We start from the raw sequence: 23,965 nt of genomic DNA, 5'->3' as shown, positions 1-23,965 counted from the left end.
GGCCCTCTGAGCACCTGTAATGGGCCTGAGTCCCCAGGCAGCAGCCGCGCTCCATCATGGCTCCTGCCCTTCTGCCCTATAGCCACTGCTCTGCTCCTACTCGCCCTCGGGCTTCTGTGAAGGAGGAGGTCAGGGAAGGCACTCATGTACCCATCACGGAACGGGAGCTCTGCAGGAGCCAGCACCTGCCTCCCTGTATCCTAAAAGGCAGCATCTAGGACACCCCAGTCTGCCACCCCTCCAAATTTAAATGTTGCTCTTAGCTGCTGTGGACACTAACTCGTGGCCGCCTAACATATGGCAAAAGCCGTGTCACCTGCTGCCACATCACCTTCACCATCCTGTCAGAGGCCTTTGCTGCAGGTAGCTGCTCTGTCGGCCCTCTCACCGGGCTCCCCCACCAAGCATGCTTTCCTCCCCTGGGAATTGCTCCTGCTGCTGATGTGTCCAGCGCAATGTCCTATGACCCGTAAGGTTTTCCTGGGCTGATTCTCAGAAGTAGACCGAGTCGTACATCCTAGACTAGCTGAGTCTAGAAGCTCTGCTGAAACCTGTCCACCATGATGACATTTTCGGTATTTGAAATACTGGGAGCGTCCCTTTGCCATCAGAGTACCAGGCAAGCTACCACAATATGACAAAGTGAGGATGATGGGCAGTGGTCTAGTCAGGGTGTTGTAGCTATGTCCCGGAGCCCTGGCAGTATTACGGGTTCCCCGTGGGGCTTCTGCTGCCATACAGATGCACAGCCTCAGAAACCCAAAGAGGCAGCTCTACTCTGACCTACAGAGTCTCTGTGAATCGGGATGATCTCAATAGCAGTGAGGTTGTTGTTGTTGTTGTTAGCTATGTCTCAAGGAGCATGTGAGCCCATGTTTCCTTTAATCATGCTCCTGTTTGCCTTAAGCTGACTTGATGGTCCCAGCTACAAAGAAAGGTGAATAATTCTGGGAGGTCAAATCCCACAAGTTTGAGATTGTAATGGGTAGGGGACAACATCCCAGGTGTTTAGCCAAGTGGTTAGCTTGGCCATTGGTCTTCTCAGTGGTTGACACACTTCTTCTTTAAGCCAGAGGATCACCAATGTTTGGAGAGCTGACCACAACTGGTCTGGGGCATTCGCTTGTCTAACACGGCCTCCCAACTATCTCTCATGCTTGCCCTCATCCATAAGCCGCCTCTGGTGACAGTCCCGCGTTCACTGAGATGGCAGGGTGAGGTGACTGAGGTTGAGTTCTAGATGTGGACAGACCCAGCCCTTCTACCTCTGCAAAATCACGAGAGGAAACAATGGGGGATGGTGAGATCCTTTCAACAGGTCCTCTGCAGAAGGATTGAAGTGACTCAGATGGAAAGTGGAGCTCTTTCGAAGAACATCTCCAGGGCGACAATAAGATCACAGTCCCTGGTGGTGCCCATGGTTAACATGCCGGACTCAAACCACTCTCCCTGCCATTGAGTCGAATCTGATGACTGGTAACCCTATAGCACAGGGTAGAACTGCCCCTGAGGGTTTCTGGGACTGTAATTCTTTCTGGGAGTAGAAAGCCTCATCTTTCTCCTGTGCAGGAGCTGGTGGTTTAGAACTGCTGGCTTGTGGTTAGCAGTCCAACACAGAACACACTACGCCACTAGGGCTCCCCGGTAACACGCTCCACAGCTAACAGGGAAGGTGAGTCACCCAGCAGTACCTTGGGAGAAAGGCCTATCAGTGTACTTCTGAAAACCCAGCCACTGGAAATCCAACGGAGCAGAGATTCACTGACCCCCCGTGGCTGCCATGAGTCAGAGCCAACTCAACTGGTGGTGATAAGTTCAAAGGCAGAGAGGATGTTCAAGGCCAACTGGTTTCCCAACTTGTTCAGAGCAAATGGCCCAAGAAGAAGGAGATGGGTTTGCCTTCGTCTTGTTCCTGGTCTTGCAGCCGAGGCTGTTAGCAGAGGGCCCTGGGAATGGAAGCTACAGAAGAAAACCAGTATGTGTTTCCCAGGCTTGGGTATTGCCCATTGTCCTTATGGTGTCTGTGGGATGCACAGACCGCTGTGTTATCGCAGACGCTCTCCTTGTTCTCACAGTGGGGTTTTCCAGGAGGCCTAGAGAAGGGGCTGGCAAGGGCCTCAGTCCCTTCAGAAGCTGGGGTTCTGGGGCACGGCGCCACCTCCTGCTTTGTGTGTGTGTTGGGGGGCGGGGGCGGGGTGAGCAGGAAGAAAGGGCAAGTTTAGAGGGGAAGACTCCCTGGTCTTCTGACAATGCAGCCTCAACCCCTGCCATGTACCCTGGCATCTCACTGGCACCCTGTGATGCTGGGCCTCGGTGGGTCCTGCGGTAACAATAACTCCCACTGCCCCACATTGTCACAGTTTTGTGTGCCATGATGTGCCATCCCTTCTGGGTCGAAGACTGTTGTCATTGGGAGACAGCAAGTTGGTTCCAAGTCGCAGCGACCCTCTGTGCACAGAAGGAAACACCGCCAGGGCCCGCACCAGCCTCCCAGTCGCACTGACGTCTGCAGCCGTTCCTGCAGCCACGGTGTCCATCCAACTCGAGGAGGGCCTCCCTCTTTTTCGCTCCACTTGACCAAGCACGACGTCCTTCTCCAGAAACTGGCTTCTCCTGACACAGTGCGTGAGACAAAGTCTGGCCCTCCTGGCCTCTAAGGAGCATCCGGGCGTACTTCTTCCACGGTGGATCTCTGTTCTTCTGGCAGCCCACGACACTTTCGACCTTCTGCCCCAGCGCCACAATCCAAATGCCTCCCTTCTCCTCCAGCCGTCCTTGTTCAATGTCCAACGTTCACATGCCTGCGAGGCCATTGGAAATGCCGCGGCTGGGGTCAGGTCTTCGACTTCCAAGTAACTTCATTGTCTTCTGTAAGTTCTCTTCCATTTTCAAATGCCTTGTATTACATGACAAACAACAGGAAGGAAACTGCGTGTTGATACCTTCCAGGGGGAACATTTTCAACCTACCACACCAAGATGTCACTGCAAGGCTCAACGTCTCTGGGAGTTCTGCGGCTGAGTTTCCGCCTGGGACTTTGACTCTGTCCCTCTCTGTTTATCATGGTCTAATTGTGGACGCACATTTCCAGACTCTTTCGTGAGATTACGCCAGCCAGCGATGGGTATCAGACTCAACACTGGAGAAATGATCCGTTTGGGATAATTTTCTCTCCTGTCCCAAAATAGCATGTCGTGGGGACAAAACCAAGACATCTTGTATGTCCCTGTTTCTTGCTTGATATCATGCAAATGTGACTTCGAACCTGCCGTGAACTCTCCAGCAAGTGAATATTATAAATTAATCTGATCCAACAAACACCAACATTTCTTAAACTTTTGGGGAAAAAATATTTAATAGGAGCTAAGCAAAAGAAGAAATCAAACCAGCTGCTGACACAGCTGTTTCTTCTCTTGTTTAATTCAGTTCAATATAAAGGTACCATATGCTGCTTAAAATGATGAGAGGAAAGATGAAATAATTTAAGAGAATAACAAGAAAATACATGAATTGTCAGCATTCTGTCAGATTTAAAGAATGAAATAGACAGGTGTAGTATTGACGTGTTTAGCTTTATGTGGCGTTAGCAGTTTTGGTGTGAACAACTTCTGACATGTGCTGAAGTGATGTGGGAACACTTTTCTCCACTGCAGACATTGGCGAGGAGGCTGGGAGACCGGCCGGCATCCAGCAGCCAGCGCTGCTCCGGGACCGGAGCCTGGGCTCAGCCATGAAGGACTGCCCTTACTGCGGGAAAACGTTCCGGACGTCACACCACCTGAAGGTCCACCTGCGGATCCACACAGGTGAGAGGTTAGCTGTGGCTGGGGACCCAGCTGCCAGGATCCACTCCCAGCTCTGGGGCCGAGGCTCTCAATGCTGTGACCTACCGTGCCGTATGGGTGGTCCCTGCTCCTGGCAGCCACACGCACAGTAGGCCCTGGCCATCCCCGTGAACCATCGGGCTTTCATTAGCAGAGTTTCAGAACTCCATCGCCAGGCCTTTCTTCCTCGCCTTGGTCCAGAAGCCCCGCTGCAACTCGATCAACCTCACAGGATCACTCCAGCCTTCCCTGACTCTGGCGGGAGGCTGTGCTGGAGGGACGCTGGCTGGCCAGGAATCAGAGCTGGGTCTCCTGCCCATGAGGGGCGAACTCCACCGTGAACCACAAATGGTCCAAAGGCCATCTCTGAAATTAGAGAGACCACTGCCAATGATCGGATTCCGACTTCCGGTGATGCCCGAGGACAGGGGAGAGCTGCTTGTCAGAGGTTGTCATGGGGCCAGGCAGCCTCATCTCTCTCCGACACAGAAGCGGCCGGGCTCGCAGCACCAACCTTGCAGGCCAGTGCTTAGCCCATTGTGCCACCGGGGCTTGTAGGAAGGTCTCAGAAGGCCTGTAGCCGTAGGTCCGAACACTTACGGATGTCTTCCCACGGCATCACTGCACATCTGGACACAGATGCCAGGTGGCACCTGTCTGTGAGCATGCAGCCTGGTCTCTTAGAGGGGCTGCCCCAGGCCAAAGGGGAGCCGGGACAGGGATAGTTAGGTTGCACTGTTCTTCCAGTGCACCCTGTCTGTGTGAGCCTGGTCCCTCAGCTTGGGCTGGAGGGCACTGCTTCCTGGTCTGGTCTGAAGCAGCCCCTTCCCCAGCGCTGTGCTCAGTGCAGGCTGCCTGGTGTCCCTGACAGGCAGCTCCCCTAGGGGTGCCACCGGGCTGACTACCCTTAAACACATACCTCCATGCAGTCCAGGGGGTGGCTGTCCTCCACTGTCCTCCCAAGAAAAATGGGAGTGCTCATACCCAGCCTGGGCACACTGGTGCTGGACCCCACTACCTAGCTGGCTGGCATTGCCTCCCAGGCTCCTGCCTCAGCCCTCAGGCCCTCGTCTGGCCATTCTGCTTGTTGCTTGGACACTGCCGATACAAATAATAATAATAATAATAATAATAAAAGACGCAAATGTATCTACGACACGGACACCTCCATTTTCTTTGATTTTTCTCCTGACACTTTGTCTATTGGCGTGTGAGCTGCTTCAGAGGATGGACAAATAAGCCATCTATTTTCAGAAATAATTGTCATCTGTTTCCCTCGGAATCAATACGGCACAAGGCTGTGCAGGCGGCCCCTGCACATTGCCTGCCAAGGCTGGGTGCACTCACCTGGCACCGCCCCTACACACAGGGAACTGTGGGCCTCACCTGCCATCTGTGTGCTTACCCCTTCCTCACCCTGGAGCATGCTCCCACCCCATGGAGTCAAGGAGGGGTCCCTCGAAATGACAAAGCAGATGACATTTTCTCACAGAAGGCCAGCCTGCCTCCAGACCCCAGCTCACCACCCTTTTCACCTTCCTCCATCTCCTCTCGCAAGCCCACTAGTCTCCTTGTTGCTCCTGAACACAGATGGTCTGTGCTGGAGGATGTTGGCACTGCCAGTCCCTCTGCCAGGGATGTTCTTCCTACATAGGGTCTCCCTGCCTCCCAAATCTAACTGATTCTCCTGGTCCCTGCTCCATTAGTTGCATAAACTTTACAGTTTCTGCAACAATCTTGTTTTGTTGGATGGTTCTCTTCTCATACTTGCTTCCCACTAACAAGCATTTGCGGGAGGGGAGGGCTGCCTCACTGCCTGTCAGCCGGCCCCCAGGCCCTAGGCAAGCATGTCCCTGAGGTAGGCGCACAGGACCGTGTGGGAAAGGCTGAAGGAAGAACAAGGAGCCGCCCAATGAGGCTTCTACCTTTCCCCTAGAGAGCTCAGCTGGGGGGACCATGAGCCTTGCCCAAGGCACCTGTGGCATTTTCTGAAGGGCAGGGCCCGTGCACCCATTGGAAGCCATAGTCCAGCAGGGGTGCCCGACTCCTTCATTTCTGGGTGCAGGTGCAAGACCCAGGGAGCTCAGGGAGCCCCTCATTCTGAGCCCTGACCTTGGCGCTCTCTGCCAGGTAGAGTCTGGCGTGACTCCAGACTGGCATGACTCCATGGGCTTGGGCCCGTGCCCCCATTTTCATGGGGTCTCCCTTCCCACCTAGAGGTCTGTGCCCCACCGCTCAGCCTCTCCTCCTCTCTTCCTCTGCTTCCTGGTCTCTGAAGTACTCACCCCAAGCCGGACCATCATATGTTGGGGTTTTGTTCTTGTCTGCCTCTAAGCAGCCACATGGGAGCCTCTGAGCACATGGGCTGCTGCCTGATGGCCCGGGGGCCCAGTTCCCACAACTCGGACGGGCACACAGTAAGAGCGCAGCAAGCCTGTGTCCGATGACTGATGGACTGACTGGACTAGTGAACATGATCAGACCTGGAGGGCAGGGGTCAGCTTTCACATACTGTCCATGTTCTAGCCCAGGTTGGAGCTGGGGTTCCCTTGGTGGTGGGGGATCTGTAGACTACCAGGTCATACCACAAGGTCCAAGGGCGCTTCCCATTGGGCTGCCCTCTGGGGTGGATATCAGGGATGTTCTGTGAATACGAGGCATTTATTTTACCGGGGTCAGTCAAAATGTATTGCTAGGGGTCCCTCATCAACCAAAATGTCGAAATGTGAAGCGATTGGTTCCCAACAGCTCCTCCATCTAAGTCTATATGCTTTTGCGGCCATTCTTTCTCTCTCTAGCCCTGCCCCATGGGAGAAACACGAGGCTTTCTGCTCCCCGAGAGGAGTTACAGTCTCAGAAACCCACAGGGGCTGCTGCTCTATCCTATTAGAAAGGGCCACTGTGGGTCGGAATCTACTTCATGGCAGTGGGTTTGGAACTTTGCCCCATGCACGAGTTAAAGCAGTGGAGGGCAAAGCTGTCACTTTGAAGGGTGAGCCAAGCCATGGTATTTTCAATGGCTTCACGTTCCTGTGACTGAAGAAAACTGCAGAAGAAGCGATGTCCTGGAGATGTGGTGTTGGTGAAGAACAGTGAAACCCCAGGGACGGCCAGAAAACAAAGACATCTGTCTTAGAAGAGGTGCGACCAGAATGCTCCTTAGAGGTGAGGCTGGTGAGATGTTGTCTTCCATGCTTTGGACGTGTTTTCAGAAGACTGCGGTCCCTGGAAAAGGCCATCATGCTTGCTAACGGAGAGGGCAGTGACCCAGGGGAAGGCTTGCCACAAGATGCTCTGACAGCGTGGCTGCCACCATGGGCCTGATCGTAGGAACCACTGAGGGTGGTGCAGGACCAGGCAGTGCTTCGTCTTGTTGTGCACAGGGTTGCTAAGAGTTGGAACGGACTCGATGGCACCTAACGACAGCCAGGACAGCAACGATGACAGGGTGGCACAGGCCTGGGCAGTAGTTTGCTCTGTGGTACCCAGGGTCCCTATGAGTCAACACCAAGTCAACAGCATCAAGCAACCAGAACAGCAGCAGCCTCGCCCGCAGTCTGAGCTCTTCCATGGATACTGTGTGGAGACGACACTTTCAACATCCCTGAAAGGCTCCTGTTGTGTCTGGAGGTCTTTGAGTTGAGGGAACCGAAGCGTTAAGATGGAGTTGTAGGGTGGGGGGGTTGAGTGCACCCTAGAGCATTCTCCAGGGACAGCCCTCACCCGCCTTGAAGAACGAGCAGGTGTGCTGTAGTGATGGAGACTGTCCCGCCGCCACCTCCAGGGACTTTCACCACGGCAGCTCTCCTGGCCGAAGAACCCTTCGCGATGGTCCTGTTTCCTTGGAGAAAACGCCCCAAACTGGTGCCTTGGCCTTCTGAGCTACCCTCTCTGTCGTGAACATACCTGGCCCAGCAGATGCCCTGGGAAGCGGCTGTTTCAATGGGACCTTTCTTTGGAAAGAGGCAAATGTTGTCTGCAGCAGCGCACTGAGGGCAGAGACTTGTTTAAACGAGCTTGCGTGAATGGAGCCCCCGGAGCTGCGCTCCGTGACAGCATGCAGTCGGGCACAGTCTCTCGGCCCGGCTTCCCAGGTAGGTGGTGACTCACCTCAGCAGCAGGAACACACCTGGCCGGGTGGCCTGGCAAGACTTGATAGATGCTAAACGTACTCTCGCTGTCGTGGTCCTGAGGGTGGCAAACACACTTCCGACTCATCATGCCCAATAACCACTGTGCTGGAGACATGGTGAGCGGTAAGACAGGGCCAAAGACACAGGCACGCTAGAAGCTTCTCAGAAGATGCCATGGAAATGCCCCACCCTCAACAGCAGCATTCGCCTCGTTGAAAAGGCAGAATGGTACCCAGATAAAGATCAATTTTCTTTTTATCTAAGAACAAAGAAGTTGGAAAATGCTGACACCCATGTGTTTGAATAGCTCAGAAAGTGTTACATGTTTAAAACCACCAAAGTAAACATCAATTATGACAATGTAAAAACTGTAGATTACATGAGTAATTAAAAATCAAAATCAAGTTATCTGTTAATCAGCGATTTAATGCAGGGCTCAGACTGTTGTGATGTGCCAGGCTGCCTTCCCCCACTTCCTCCGCTTTCGTCATTCCAAATGGCCTGGTGGCTAGAGCAAGTGGCCCATGGGATACGATGGCTACTTCCCCAAAGACCCTGTGGGGCAGCTTTTCCACTGGGAACGCATGAGCGGTCTAGTGGGTAATGTGTGTCCATTGTCCGAGGCGTTTCACACACCATCTTTATTGGGGTTCGCAGTTTAGAACATTGATGGGTAGAAACCACACTCCATCAATTTCTCCACAGCATCAACTCAGTCCCTGCCCTTCTCCCCGCACCCAGGTGTCAAAGAGAGGGATTGGGGAGTGCTGCCCATCAGGCTTTTGGATACTGAAGGACAGGGCAAGGCTGTTAGGCTAAGCTTCAGCCAGACGCATGGCTGTGGTGGACAGTGCCCCCTCAAGTTAGATACCGGAGGCTGCCTCACCTAGCTCCTGACAGGGAAGGACCCTGCCCACCCACGGCCCTGCCCTTCTTGTTGAAATGCTGTAGGCATTCCTTTGGCCTACCTGTGTGATTTATCATCTAGAGCAGGCGCCATAATTTGAATTCATGCCACATGGCGAGGAACTGAACCAGCAAGTACTTAGGCATAACATACCTCGGGGGCAGGCAAGGGTATCCCCACCAGATCCTCCACAGCCCCACAGCCACTCCCGGGCCTCTCTGTTCCTGCCCCTCCTGCAGACCCCCCTTGGGGATTGAATACCTGGGCCCATGTACCAGAAGCAGGTAGGTGCTCAGTCCTGGGGTGGCTGGAGTAGCTGAGCTCCCCAGAGAAGCTCCCGATGGCTATAAAGCCCCTGTGCTGGTCATGGGACTCCAGTCTGTGGGCTCCCTCAGGGGTTCACCTGAGTGTTCCCCCATCAGGCCTGTTGTCTCCAGGATGACCATTGTGGGGAAATGTAATAAGTGCACACACTGAGGCAAACTCAGAGGCGTGACAGTTCAGGCACTAATTACACCTAAATCTCATTAGCTTTCCCCTCGTCTTCACGCGAAGCAGGTGATCAGTTTATGGATCCACGATGCTGTGCACCACACCTGGGCCCTGGGTTAGGACCCTGTGGGGTGGCCGTGCACAGGTGGTGTTAGTGAGTGGAGGTGAGCTGGCCTTGGCCTGGGGAGCCTGCCCAGCAATGCCACACCTCCTGCGGGGTGGACCCTGGTCACCAGGAGCCCTGTGTCACGTCTTTGGGGGGAACAAAGAGGACTGTGGTCATTGTCTGCAGGGGAGTGGGGGTGGGATTGGAGCCTTCTAACTGAGGCTCAGTCTGCACAGGCTGAGGCCAATGGCCAAAGACAGATGCAGCATCATTACTGGAAGGAGAGACCCGCCAGGTGCGCTCAGGTGGGCCGCCAGGCAGAAGGTGCCCTGCGTGCAGCCTGCAGGAATCTCCGCTCAGCTCCCAGCCCACCACCCACTGCAGAGGAGGGCTCCGTGTTGGACGGTGGGCTGGAACTGAGATCTGCTGAGCTCGCAATCCAGCCCTCTTGAGGACCGCACGGTGTTGCTACTGTTACTTCTCTGGGGGCGTTTGGCTTGTTGAGGGAATTAACGCAGCCTTTCTTTGACAGTGGGTGCCCACCCCGTCCCCAGCAGGAGGAAAGGAAGTGACAGGCACCCACACGCAGTGCTGACGCAGCCTCCCGGCGACGTGAAAGGGAAGTACTGTGCATCGGCGGTCCTCTTTACCCCCAGCCCGACTCTGCAACCCTGCCTGCCTCCGTTTCTCCAGGCGCCATAGGCCAGGAGGGTGGCATGCCAGGGCCATGGGTGCTGAGACAGGTGGCAGCCCCCGACTGTTCTCCCCCCACCTCCATGAAAGGTGTGGTGCAGTCCCTTAGCTGCTGGCTTCGGAGCTCAAGCTTCCTGGGGGAGCTGACTTTCATCTGCAGAGGGTCCCCCACCCCACAAGGGCCTGGTGTATCACTGCAGGTGGAAATGAAAGTCTAGCCCCATCCAGGTGGCCCCCACCCTGTGTACACCGAGTGGACCGGTGATGCGCAGACCCATCCTCTTCAAGAGGAGCTAAGAGGCTGTCCTCTCATTCACAAGAGCAGATTCCATGCGTTTAAAAAGTGGATGTTAAGCCTTGCACTACTTGCAGGTTCTTACAAATAATAATGATGCTAAGACAAGAAAAAAGAAGCTTGCGGTGGAATAGCCTCAGCTTAGGGGTGGGGGAGCCACGGGAGAAAAGAGCCAAATGCAAGCAAACCCGGAGGGTTGCCTGCCCACATGGAGATGCGTTTGTTTCCCCACCTCCCTTGTGCCTTTGGGTTCTGGTTGGAGATGCCCCATGTCACGAGTTCTCCGATGAACTGAACACCCTTCTTCTTCCTCCACAGCCCTCACCCCTGCCCTTCCAGCCTTCCCGTTGCCCCAAACTTTGGTTGAAAATAATGGATTAAATTTAAATTTCCTTAAAAGTTTAAGAGGTAATGTTACAGTATAAATTTCCTCCCAAACACTAAGTAGGGAAATATCCATTAGTGAAATTAACTACAGTTTCTAGGTAGCTAACAACGTGCCGTATACAGTAGGGCATGGCTAATGAACACTGCAGTGGGTGATATTTCATTATACAAATTAATGCTCACATTTTAATGGGAAAGTCACATAATGAATCTCGGCTTCAGTGACAGCAATTAGAGACACAGATTGTCCCCTTCTGGACAAGGCACTGTTTAGCAATAAGCAGCTGTGTGAGAAGTCTTCAGGTTTACAGCATCTAGATGCTTTGGGGGAATTAGCGTACAATTTATATTAATGTACTGAAGCTTCGCCGCCAAGGCCCCACCATATTTCTCTCTCCTGGTAGCAACGAAGTAAAGATGGGGAGAAAGACTATATAAATATCCGATCGAGGATGCAAATACAGGGAGATATTCAGTTCCTCAAGTTAAAAGTGAGCACACTTCTGGAGGTTTAGAAAAAAACAAAACAACAACAAAAACAACACCTGGAAGCACGTACTGCCTCTGAAAAGCTTCACGGAGGCCGTTCCAAGGAGACTCGTGCAGATGCACCTGTTCTTTGCCGAGAGGCGCTGGTAGGAGTGGGCTCTGACTAGCTCTGCAGGTCTCCCTGGACAAGTGAGGGACCCTCGGGTGGATCCAGTGCAGAAGGACCAAAGACATAAACCTGTGCAAATGGGTGCGCTGAACTCACTAAGCCACCTGGCCTTGTGTTTCTAAAGGAGTGTGAAGTTGTCAGCATTCCAGTGTTGAATCTGCATCTATGCAGACGCTGCTGGAAAGCTGGGTCCACGTGGGGTGTTTCAGTTTATTTCATTCGTCTGTTGGAATAAGGAACTGATGCTTCCAACATTTTATCAGGCATTTCGGAGTAAAGGCCTCTTGTCTAGAGATGCCTGGCTTTGGCCCACATCTTATTCCTTTCATCTAGCTGTCATGTCTCCCCAGTTGAGGCCACCAGGGCTGGTTTCAGTCTGGCCCTGACCCAGACTGCAGGGAGGGGACAGCGGCCCTCTCGCTATTCCAAAGACCTGTGAAGGAGGCGCCGGCATTTCAGCATGGAGGACTGTAAGTGGAGCTCTGGATAGGAGGCTTTTCTGCAAAAGCCAGAGGGCCGGACATCCGCCATTCACTGTCTTGGAGAGACGCCGGCCCCTCCCCTTTCTTGTCCCGCTCCGCGGATGTCTGTGCCAGTGGTGCCCCTACAACAGGCAGGTGCAACGTTCGCAAGCCCCGCACATCTGCAGAGGGACCTTGGAGGTGGTGGAGGACTGTGGCCCCTGGAAGCGTGGGTCGGTCAGTTTACGTGATTCCCCCAGTAGATTTGGACTCGTTTATGGTCTAAGTGGCCAATCGCTCAAGTAGACAGAGCAACTGGCAGGCTGCACAGGGAAGGCCCGTTGGACAGGGCTCGGCGAGCTCCCTGCCTCTCCGTCCTTGGCAGCAAGGGCTGGCGATGCCCTGTGCCTGAGGCTTGCTGTTGCCAGCCCGGATCAGAGCTCTCTGGGGGTGAAAATGTGCGTTCCAGCTTGGCAGATCCACAACCAGGGGGACTCCACAGCTGACATCCGGCAGTGGCAGGTACCTCAGGGCCCCGGGAAATCACTGATGTTGAGTTTCTCCTTCCACCCATCCCGGGTGGGGGCTGGGAGGTGTTCACCTGCCCAGCTCTCTGAGAAGTGCCCTCCAGGAAACGCACACTTGGGAGACAGCTGGGAGATTCCCATTGGGAAATGAAGCTCTTGGGTCATTTGCAGGGATGGGGTGGGGTGGGTGGGGGTGTCTCAGGAGGCTCCCTCACACATGAGACCAGGCCCCAATGTACCTGGCCAGACATCCCCCCCCCCCCCCCTCACCACCACCACCACAGGGCCGAGCTCCAAGGAGGTTCCCAGGCCAGCTGAGCAAAGGCATGATGCGAGAGAATCATTATGAGAGTTTAGGGTCTTACAAAGAAAACAAAGCCCAGGACTTTAACAACCACCACAAGTGCAGACATTTATCCCAACGATAAACTCAGGGCATTGATCTGGGGACCTGGGCAGTCCAGTAGGTCTCTTAGGAATTCGGGAATGGAGTAGGCAGACGGCATGCTCAGTTTGGGATTTTTCAAAGCAACCTCGTTCCCAGTGCCCATGCCTCTGTAGACGTAGACAGCAGTGGAGATGGTCACCGGTGGTGAACGAGAGCAGATGGCCCTTCTGTTCCCGAGCAGTGGAGGCCATGGTCTGGTGGGAACTTTACTAGAGCAGGGGGTCAAGAGAAGGTTGTGAGTATGTTGGCCTCCCCAGCCCTCCAGGGAAAGTGTGGTTGGGGGACAGCTTGGAGGCTGCCAGGGGGAAATGAAGCCCTTGAGCTGGTTGGAAGTCCTTTGGAGAGCTATCCCACACATGTGGCCAGCCCTTGAGTTTGCTTGGCCTGGCATGCACCCCACAGGCTGAGCTCCAAGGACTTGTGTGTGTGTGTGTGTGTGTGTGTGTGTGTGTGTGTGTGTATTCCCTGGCTTGAATAATCATATGAGGTGTCTCCTCAGAGCAGAGGCCTGACTCCTGGTTCTTCCTTTTACCTCAAGGGCCAAGAGCATCCTGGGAGGTCAAGGTGGTCCTTCATGTATGGGGTTGCCATGCAAACAGACCTGCACATCTTTAGGTGCGCACATCCATTTGTGTGTCACACACCTGTGTCTCTGACCCCATTCAAGAGAAACGGTGTTTGAGATTAGCCCGAGCCTTTGAGGGACATGAGGCCCAACCTTCCCACTGGCAGCCCGAGGACACAAAGGCTTCAGGGTAGGCACTTCTAGGTAGCACGGCATCCCAGTTCCTCAGTCTGGGCTCTCAGACCCCTTCCTGGTGGCCAGGCTGCCTCCCTAACAAGTCATCATCCACCACCTATCCCACAGGCTACTTACTGCCCAGGTAGGCTCTAGGCCACGGGTTCTCAACCTTCCTCATGCTCAGACTCTCTAATACAGTCCCTCATGTGTGGTGACCCCTCAACCATTAGATTATTTTCCTTGCTATTTCGTAACTGTAATTTTGTTACTGTTATGAATCGGGCGACCCCTGTGAAAGGGTCATTTGACCCCCAAAGGGGTCGAGATCCATAGATTGAGAACCACTGCTCTAGGCAGTGAGGGGGGTCACCCGGGGACTTTGAAAATTCTGAGTGCTCAAGCCGAAGCCAAACACCAAGCACTGTGCCCTGCAGTCCATTCTGGCTCATAGTGACCCTCTAGCTAAAATTATAACTTAAATCACAGCCACTGAGGCAATGCTGACTCATAGAGACTCTACAGGATCGGGTAGAACTGCCCCGTGAGTTTCCGAGAACAGAATTGCTTTACAGGAGTAGAAAGCCTCATCTTACTCCCTTGGGAGTGGCTGGTGATAACACTGACCTTGTTAGCTAGCAGCCCAGGGGAAAGCCACTTGGCAGCCAGGCTGCCTTAGTGCTCAGGTCACACATTGATAAATTAGAATTCCTACGGGTGGGACCAAGTAGTAACTTTGTTTTAAAGTCCCCCACCCTGGTCTTCCCACCTGTGGCTTCTTTACTGCCTTCATGGGAATCACCAGGCTGCTGGTGAAAAAGTGCCAGCCTCGATTTGGTGTTCAAAACCTAGTGACGAGGAACATAACTAATGCAATGGGTGTCGGAGCATTGGTACAGTGCAACATGTTGAATCGATAAAAGTTATTCTATATATATATATAATATATATTATATATATATATCCACACAGATCAGATGTATGTGTGGACATGTTGTAAGGCAATGCTTCTAAAAAAAGAAGTACACGCGTGCACACAAGAGAGAGAGAGAGAGATTTAGCCCCACCCCAGATCTAGGAAATCAGAGCCAGTCTGCATTTTAGTAATCCTCCTGGATGATGTTAAGGTACAATGCAGACTGGGGATCACTACCTTAGTGTGCATTCCAAAGGACTATGTCTTGGGAGACATATGTATGTCCAGTGGGTACCACACAGGCCTGCGGAGAAAGTCTACATTCCCCAGGGGAAAAAATACACATGTATGCACAACACACATATGACTGGGTCCTGGCGGGGTGAGAAGTGGGTTTGCCTATGGTTCAAGCCCTCTAGCTGCCCTGTGGGAGGAAGCTGAGGCTGGCCTCTCCGTGCAGCTTTACAGATTGGAAGCCCTGTGTAGGGTCCCTGTGAGGCAGAGTGGACTCACTGGGTGGTGGGAGGTAAGGAATAGCCGTGTTTTCTCTACAAACCTTGGGCCAGATGCACATGATCTTTTCCAGATGCTTCTCCAAAGGGAGCAGCTGGGAGGCTTGAACTGCTGCCGACCTTTCGGTTAGCGGCAGAGTGCTTTAGGCTCTGTCCGCCTAGGGCCTGGTGGTCACCTTTGCTGGGCTCCCCACAGAGCTTGTGGGCCAGGATCCTGAGCATTCCTTCCAGGCATTCCACCTGCATGTCCTCTAAACTTCAGGGACTGCTGCTGTGTCTGGCCACTGGGCTTCCCTGGGGAGCTGAAGAGGCCAGGACACTTGGATACCTAGAAGTTGCCATCCCAGGACTGTTCCTGTGATGGATTTTTGGCCTGCAGGGTGGGTGTCCACATAGCATGGGATGAAATGAATTCGAGTCCAACCCAGGGATCAATGAATTCCAAAATGTGGGAAAGCAGTGGGTTTCTGAGCCCCTTTGAACATGTACCTCAAAGGAAACAGCCCTTTCCTCGTGGATCCTTGGCAGTGGGCTCACCGGAGAGGGCTAGGACCTGCAGGTGCAGAGCAGCGAGGTGCTTAGGTGGGTCCCATACCAGGCTGATGGCCTTGTCCAAAGGACTAGTCACAGGGTGTCTCAGTTCTGAAGCCGAGGAGCCCTGGCCACCACTTTGATGAGGCAGGCATCAGTCTCCAAGATCCTGAACGCAAACCAGAGATGGCATGCGGGCCCGTCCTCAGAACCTGGCCTGGTGCTCCCCTTGTTTCCCCAGAAATGCCCTCTGCCCGAGGCCTGGGCATCAGCTCAGGTTAGCCAATGTCTACCCGCTGTCAGATCTGACTCCAGGACAGGGTAGAACTGGCCCGCAGGGGCTGCAAGGCTGTCATCTCTGCAGAAGTAAGTTGCCTTCTGTCCTTTTGTCATGGAGCATCTGCGCGGTTTGAACTACTGACCTTCCAGGTAGCAGCCGAGTGCTTCAAACCACTGCTGCACCAGGGAGCCTTCCGTGAAGAGCAGACACAGTAAAGTGCTTTCAGAATGCACCATTCACCAGTGGCTTGCCTTGCTTTTTCAAACCAGTCCATTCTGCAGTGGGATAACAAACCGAGGCGGGTGGGAATAGTCATGCTTCCTGGGAGAATGCGCTGTGGATACTGACAGGATGTTCTTGTGGATAAACGAAAAGGGGTCACTTCCAGGAGCTTTTTGATCCCAGAGCTTAAAAAAGGACTGCTTGGAATCTGTGTAGAGCTGTATTTCTTTACCATCCCACCCGCCCCTCTCCTCTATCCCACGATGAGGGCAGATGCAGTTGTATGTTAGGGTCTGGTTTCCACCCGAGGCAAGAAGAAGAATAGAAGTCGGGGGCGGGGGGTGGGGGTGGGGGTGGGGGTGGTGGGGCTGCATTTAAATAAATATTTAATTTGGGAAAATTATCTTATATGTTTTAAAACACGCTTTAAAGCTATTTTTATTCTCCAGAAAGTGCTTATTATAGGTAAATTACACATTTTACTACCGGTGCATTCGGTTTGCCATTAGTAGAAATTTAAGGCAGTACAAAGACCAGTAGATAATGTTAATTTCAAATACAGAAACTAAATATATTTTGTGCCTTTTTATTACTCGTTTTCTTTTAAGTTTTATTGACTGCTTTTTCTCTTAACTATATGTCTTTACATGCTGCAATCATAATGCACTGTAATGGTATTAATATTTTAGAGAATCGGTATTTATAGTTCTTTATTTAGGAACAATGCAGTAGGTCTGCAGATATCTGAGCCCGTCTGGAATGGTGCCCTCCAAATAATGATAAATTACTTGTGCAGTATGCCATTTGCTAATTATATCCATGATTTACTGCAGAGCAAGACTTAAATCATTCACTTCAGTCTTGCGTAACACTGCCATAAAATTTTTAGGTTTAAAAATGGTTTCCATGTGTATAATTTAAACAAATTTTCGAGCTATTGTATACACAAAATATTGTAGCCACCCATTTGTTATGTACTTTGTCTTTTTAAACTTCTACTTTTAATGATCACTGTGGTTGAAATTATTATGCTTAATTTTCATAATCATAGCTTTTAAATCTACAGCCATTTTCACATGTTAGATAAAGAAAAAAGATAGCTAATTGTGTGTAGATAGTATGTCAGTCCTGAATAGTCCCAAATGGTACAAAATCATTAAAAAAGCTTAAGAGTACGAATTATTCTTCTATTAAAAAACAGTTGTTCTCTCACTAATTATTAGTTTGAACTGCTTTGTTTCAAAGAACAAATGTTGATCCTTCCAGCCTTGTTCAGCACACCAAAATGAGATAAACACTTTCCCTCCCTCCCTCTCCTTCTCTCCCTCTTTCTCTCTCTCTCATGAAAATCTGCAGGTGAGAAACCCTACAAATGCCCGCACTGTGACTATGCCGGTACCCAGTCAGCGTCTCTGAAGTACCACCTAGAGAGACACCATCGGGAGAGACAGAACGGGGCTGGGGCTCTGTCTGCGCAGCCCTCAAGCCAAGACCACAAGGATGAAATGTCCAGCAAGGCATCCTTGTTTATCAGACCAGACATCCTCAGGGGTGCCTTTAAGGGCCTCCCTGGCATCGACTTTCGAGGGGCCCCTGCCTCTCAGCACTGGACCTTGGGAGTGCTCTCCGGAGACCATTTGGGGCAGGCCACGGGCATGTCCTCCGAGACACCGTCAGATCCTCTGAAAGGTGCTGCCCTTCCTTCCAAAAGCCCCCACTTCTCTGAAATCGGAAGAGCCTATCAAAGCATGGTGGGCAATGGGGTGAATTTCCAAGGGTCCTTACAAGCATTCATGGACAGCTTTGTCCTCAGCTCCTTGAAGAAGGAGAAGGACATGAAGGACAAAGCCCTGTCTGAGCCGCATTCCATGAAAGCTCACGGGGCAGAGGGTGGCGAGGAGAAGCCTAGCGGTAAACCCTTACCGAGGAAGTCGGAGAAGTCTCAGTATGAGCCTCTGGACTTGTCTGTGAGGCCCGATGCTGCCGCCCTCCCAGGCTCCTCGGTGACTGTCCAAGACAATGTGGCATGGCATGCCTGCTTGTTTTGCTCTTTCACGACGTCCTCCATGGAGCTGATGGCCCTTCACCTCCAGGCCAACCACCTCGGCAAGGCCAAACGCAAAGACAATGCCCTGGGGCCACCCATCAATTGCAAAGACCCAGCCAGGACGGGCAGCAAAGTGGCGCAGCTGCCCACGGCACAGTCAAACAAGGAGCTGGGCCTTTCCCACACCGTGGGCCTGCTAGACTCTGCTTCCGAGAAGATGGCCCCAGGGCAGGTCAAGGAGCCCCTGGTGGAGCCCAAGAACAGCCCTTGGTCTGGCCCCGTCGACCCTGCCTTTTGCAACTTCCCGTCAGACTTCTACAAGCAGTTTAGTGTTTATCCGAGCCTGGCCGGCTCGGGAGCCTCCAGCACCTGCCCCGGCAGCGAGCCTGATGGGAAGGCCCACCCAGAAGATGACGCCCCCATCCTGATCCCTGAGAACATGACCAAGACCGTGACTGATGACCTGTCCGACGTGGCTTCTTCAGAGGACATGGACTCCTCCAAGGGCGAGAACAATGAAGAAGACGATATTGACACTGAACCCGAAATGATGACCAAGCCCCTGTCTACCCTGAGCAAGGACAGCGGCAGTGATGGAGGGGACAGTCTGCTGCCCACGGGGACCCCCCAGCCCAACCAGGGACTCATGTCACCTTTACCCCAAGCATCGGAGAAGCAGTGGCACAACCCCAGCCTCCTCCCAGCCCAGGAGACCTCTGTGGGCCTGCCTAAGCCGGAGCGGGGGCCCCTGGGCCTGGAGAAACCCATGAACATGCTGTCGGTCCTCAGGACCTACAGCGCCGATGGCTTAGCAGCCTTTAACGGACTTGCAAGTAGCACATCAAATTCTGGATGTATCAAGAGGCCAGACTTGTGTGGTAAGTTTTAGAATCCTCTTCTTTCAGTTCATTTCCCCCAGCAGCAGTGCTGAGTTGTGCATTTGAAAATACCACCACCACCACCACCACCACCACCACCACCACCACCACCACCACCACCACTACCACCACCAGTGGGGAAACATCCATTAGACAAGTTTGAGATAACCATGAGAAAGGCACTGCTGTGTATGCAATAGAGACAATCATGGAAACTCATTTCATTTCGAAGGTTTAGAAATCATACTTTTGTGTTTCATTCGCATCATGATCAACTGAAATGCCTGAAAAGTGGGGTGGGGTGGGGTGGGGGGCAGCGTATCACAGTGTGAAGGAGTCCTGTTTAAAAAAAAATTTTTTGAGGAAGGGGAATTTGGCAGGGGGGAGGAGGGGGCAGACCAAGAAGAAATCCGGTGACTTGCAAACATTTCAGTATTTTCCACTTATGCATAAGACACCCAAAAGACAAGCCCTTCATGCTTCGCTAAGCCAAATCTGCTTTCTTGAATGTTCTTTATCTTGACTTCGAGGATACTAAAATCATTTCACACTGACCACCAATAACGTGACCCTCTCTCCAGGGAGGGAGATGGGGTTGAGGTGTTTATAAGTCACCTTTCGATAAACCAAATGGAAGTTACTGTGACTTTAGCCTTCTACTATTGCCTTCTGTCTGCCTGTCTGTCCACGTGCCTGTCTATTGTTCTAACAAGAAATGTCTATTGTGAAGTCCCTGGTTAGCAGTGTTGTGATCCTGTGTCTTGGACTCGTGCCTGCCTGGTCTTATTAGCAACCTGGCGTTTTACCTCCTTCAAGCACATGGGTACCCCCAAAGTCATTCCAGATTTTAAAACAGGATAACCCGAGTGAAGTCTAGAATCTGATCCAAGCAATGGGGAGGCGAGGAGCGGCACAAAATCATTCTCTCGGCACCAGATACGCATGTTCCAAAGCCTTTCTCCCAAGAGAAGCTCAGTATCTGATTCCCTTTGAGACCAGCCCCAGGATGTCCCAGCTAGAGACAAAGGGCCTGGGTCCTCCTCTATCTGCCCTCTGTGAAGGGATGGCTGTGGTTTTACTACACCTGTTGAGGGGAAGGAGGGAGGGAAGAAGAGAGGGAGGAGGGGAGGGGAAGGGAGGAAGATTCGAGGGAGGAGGGAAGGAGGGGAAGGAAGGATGGAAAGGAAGAAAGAGGGGCGGCCAGAGGAGGGTGAACAAGGAGGGGTGAGAGGAAGGGAGAGGTCGCCCAAGGGAGTATTTCTTAACCTCAGCATCCTGATGTTCCTTTTAGCACCGAGCAGGATTCAGGAAGCGGGACTCCAGCTTCATAAATTGAGTTGATATATTTCTGCTTTCCCTCTCCTTCTCGAAGTCACTAGGAACTGAACCAAGCAGTTGGAAATATTTTTTGAATTGTCAAAAATCACTAAATGGATTTCTGACAGCTCAAAAAAAATATTGACAGTTCTTTATGCTGAATGATTCACAAGGCCCCATTAACCAGCACCCCGGCTCTATTTTTAGCCACATACAATTTATTGCTTTTGAAGCCGTTAAAAACAATATTTAAAAGACGAATAAAGGGGTTTATGTCAGTCCTTTTCTTCTTCTTATTTTGTGGGGAAGCGAGGTTTAAGTCTTACAAAAATTGTTTTTAATCTGTTTTAAGTTTATGATTGGGGTGGTTTCTTTTTTCAATTGTTGTTTGTTTGGGGATTTTAAAAAAAGTCTATTTTCAGTTCTTTCAACTACCTACATAGGACCCTAGTTCCTGCCAGGAATCCATGCATCAGAAAAGATCAAAACCTGGCATGTTCATAAGCTCATTATTATTGAAATGAGCTCATATTACCCCTATTAATTTTCCCATCGTCCTATCAATGCTGCAGGAAAGCTGCCTGCCTTGGAGAAAGCTTGCCTCATGCTGTCCTTTCCCACCAGGAGGCAGGGGATGGGGTTCCGTGGTGGGGGTGGGGGGAGCATTCTCTGTCCTGTGAGCCATTTACCCTCTGGACACAGCGACCTGGGACAGGCCTGAGATACATCTGAGGATGTGTGGTGGAAACCTTGTTAGCGAATTTTGCAGCCACTGGGCCACAGACCCTGGAATGGGAGCTGTGGTCACTCTGTCCCATCAGGAGTGAGGACCCCTGGGCTACACAGGCTGAAAGGCACCCTGGTGGCTTCCTCTGCAGAAGTACCTGTTCCTTAGGTCCACCTTCCACTCATGGCAAGAGACCACAACCAAGTGTGGTCATAAGCAGAGCTTGAGTTCCACCTTTCATCGGTGCTTCTTCTTTCCTAGGTTTAAAGTAGGCACGTGAGTCCTCTCCTGGCCTTTGCCTTTAGGGCTGGTTGTAGGGCATTGCCCACTTGTCTTCCAGGATGGTCCCGACCCTGTCCAGTTCTCTTTGCCCTGCTCCCTTAGCTGGCCCACCACCACCCCAACCACCACCACCATTGTCTTATGTTCTTGCTGCATGCTGTGGCATCTCAGTGCCCAGTAGAGCCAGACCTCTCTATCCTTTGTAAGCCTTAAGAACTGTGAACATCTGTGAGAGAAAATAAGATCCACTAGGCTACTGCAAAATGGGCATTTCTTTCAAATAATGTGGCTTACCCTCAGTGCTAGATCTAAGCTTCAAACCTCCATCGATTTGACGTTATACAGTTAGAAGTGAGACTGGCACAAGGGATGAGATGCTCCTAATGTCCATTCCCTGTTCTCTATTCAACTAAAAGTGGATCGGGATTCCAACCTGGCCTACCAGGTCACTATCCGGCTTGTCCCTAAAAGCTGGGCCTTGCCAACCGAACAATTATTCCTATAATTCACATGTCAGATGGAGTTTGGGGTCTCATTTTATCTGCTTAATAAACCCACAATCCATTGCTTTGGCCCTTGAAATAAGCTTGAAGGAAGAACTGGTATCCGTTTCTTATGGAAGATCTCTATTCTCACAGGGTAAAGAGTGTTTGAAGAAGCATCAGTCAAAATCCTTGCTCAAATCCCGTAGACTCCCCACAGTCTCAGTAGCTTCTCTGCCGCACACTGTGGGCTGTATGAGATGGCATTTAACCCTAAGTCCACAGGTGATGTTCACAGCTTAGGCTTGACTTCCAGGCGTTTTCCTACATTCCGTGTGCTTAATTCCTTATATTTCAAAACTCTTGTTCTCCAATCCTTGGCATCATGGACCTGGTGTCTTGGGCCATTTTTTGCACTGCCTGTTCACATCCACATGCCCTTATAACGCTGGTGCAGAAGAGGAAGCCAATGAAGGAAGTGGCTGGCCTAGCCAGTTGAGTAGGGAGAGGCCTGTCATTTATGCCAACTTCAAGAACTTGTGCCTTCATTTTCCATGGAGGATAGAACTTTAGTCAAAGACATGTCACTGACGATCTTGAGGAAGAGATGGCTCTGGGTTGGCTTTCCACTGGAGCTCAGGGATCTTATTTCACAAGTGGGGGATAGTCCACGACAGCTGATCTCCATAAAACACTTCCCAGCCCCAGGCAAGGGGCACACTCCTTGATTCTGTTCGTTGACTCCAGTGCCTTCAGGGCACCTAGGTGTAACCTTGTTTGGCTAAACTGGGGTTTCCCTTCATGATTTAGATGAGTGTTTCAGCAGGGCGAGGGCAGAGCCTGAGGAGTGTTTGTGTCCAGTGCCAACCACACAGCCCCTTGTCTAGTCTGAGAACCTTTGATGGAATGTTGTGTCTGTTGGAGAACCAAGGAAGACGTCGAAGCTTCCGAGTTCACAGAGAGAGGGCGGTAGCTGGTGGCACAGCACCCAGGCTTCTGGCTGGCCACACAGGTCAAATATCTGAGTTCACTCCAGAGTTGGGGAGACTGCAGGGCAACTAGATCATCTTCATCCGTGCCTTTCTAAGCGGACACAGCTGGGACTCGGGACTGCGGTGAATTGGGTCTATGATCAGGGCTTGCTTCATGCCCTCTGAAAGCCCAGGATAAGGTCCACGGGTGCAGACTTAGATGCAGGGCAAAGCAGAAAGATCAAGCATCTGTTACCTTCGACAAGAGACCTGAGACCCCATTGAATGCTCAGCAGAGGCAGTTGGGAAACATGTACTCCTAAGCGGAGGCCGGCCAACTTTCTCTGTCAAGGGCCAGATGGCAAAGACAGTAAGCTTGTAGGTCCCATGATGTGTCAGAAGTACCCAACACTGCCAGGGAAGCAAAGAACAGTCACAGACGATGTGCGAACGGTTGGCTATGGACGATCTCAGGTGACGGATCTGTCCCAGGGGCTGCTGTTTGCTGGCCGACCCTGCTCTAGTGTAAGGTGTCTGCCCCTCTCCTGAGGGTACAGATGGTCATCACACCAGGCAACTAGCCAAGGTGCTGGAGGTTGGAGTCAGAAGAGAAGCCTGGCATCTCCTCATGCACGAAAGCAGCCCTGGAGCCAGCTGTGGACCACAGCCTCCTCTGACTCGCCCAGGGCACCCTGAGCAGAACCAACTTGCCGGCAGCGGCTTTCCTTCCAGGACGGAGGCCTGTTTCTATGAAGGAACCCCCTCTTTACAGCTGTGGGTTCTGCCAGAGCTGAACATGTGAGTGGCGACTCATCAGCCCAGATGCGTCCCAGTGTGCCTGATTTTATTTTTGGCCAAAGACGTTTCCAGAATGCTTTCCCCCCTGACTTGCCCTCTCCCCACCCTTGCCCAGGAGAAGAGGCACGAGGCGGAAGGGGCCGGAGTTCAGTCATGGTCCCTCTGCCAGCTGGCTCTGCAGAGGCTCGGGAGCAGCTCTGGGTTGACAGTCTGCGCTCTCATGGAGGTGGGCATCTACAGGACAATGAGGACATAAAGAAATGAGGGTGCCACCTGAACATTGTGTGGCTGCAGTGAGAGCCCTGTAGCTGAAAGGATGAAAGCTAACCACC

General features: G+C 52.1%; 1 protein-coding gene across 3 annotated transcripts in view; it reads left to right on the top strand.

Moving 5' to 3' along the window:
• The window catches only part of ZNF536 (zinc finger protein 536), a 379,804-nt gene that overhangs the window by 192,565 nt on the left and 163,274 nt on the right, over positions 1 to 23,965 (top strand). For 2 of the 3 annotated variants that reach the window (XM_045293779.1, XM_045293781.1), the window contains exons 3-5: positions 3,654 to 3,806; positions 9,995 to 10,081; positions 17,488 to 19,056. In XM_045293779.1, the coding sequence (XP_045149714.1) occupies positions 3,654 to 3,806; positions 9,995 to 10,081; positions 17,488 to 19,056 (1,809 nt within the window). The remainder of the gene's footprint in view (positions 1 to 3,653; positions 3,807 to 9,994; positions 10,082 to 17,487; positions 19,057 to 23,965) is intronic. The other variant, XM_045293780.1, reaches the window with a different exon arrangement.

The sequence above is a fragment of the Echinops telfairi genome, unplaced genomic scaffold (genome assembly GCF_000313985.2).
Source record: "Echinops telfairi isolate 266 unplaced genomic scaffold, ASM31398v2 ScPeMD7_2291;HRSCAF=2852, whole genome shotgun sequence".
Classification (NCBI taxonomy): Eukaryota; Metazoa; Chordata; class Mammalia; order Afrosoricida; family Tenrecidae; genus Echinops; species Echinops telfairi.
The sequence above is the reverse complement of the archived record's forward strand: the minus strand, read 5'-3'. Positions and strand labels throughout refer to the sequence as shown.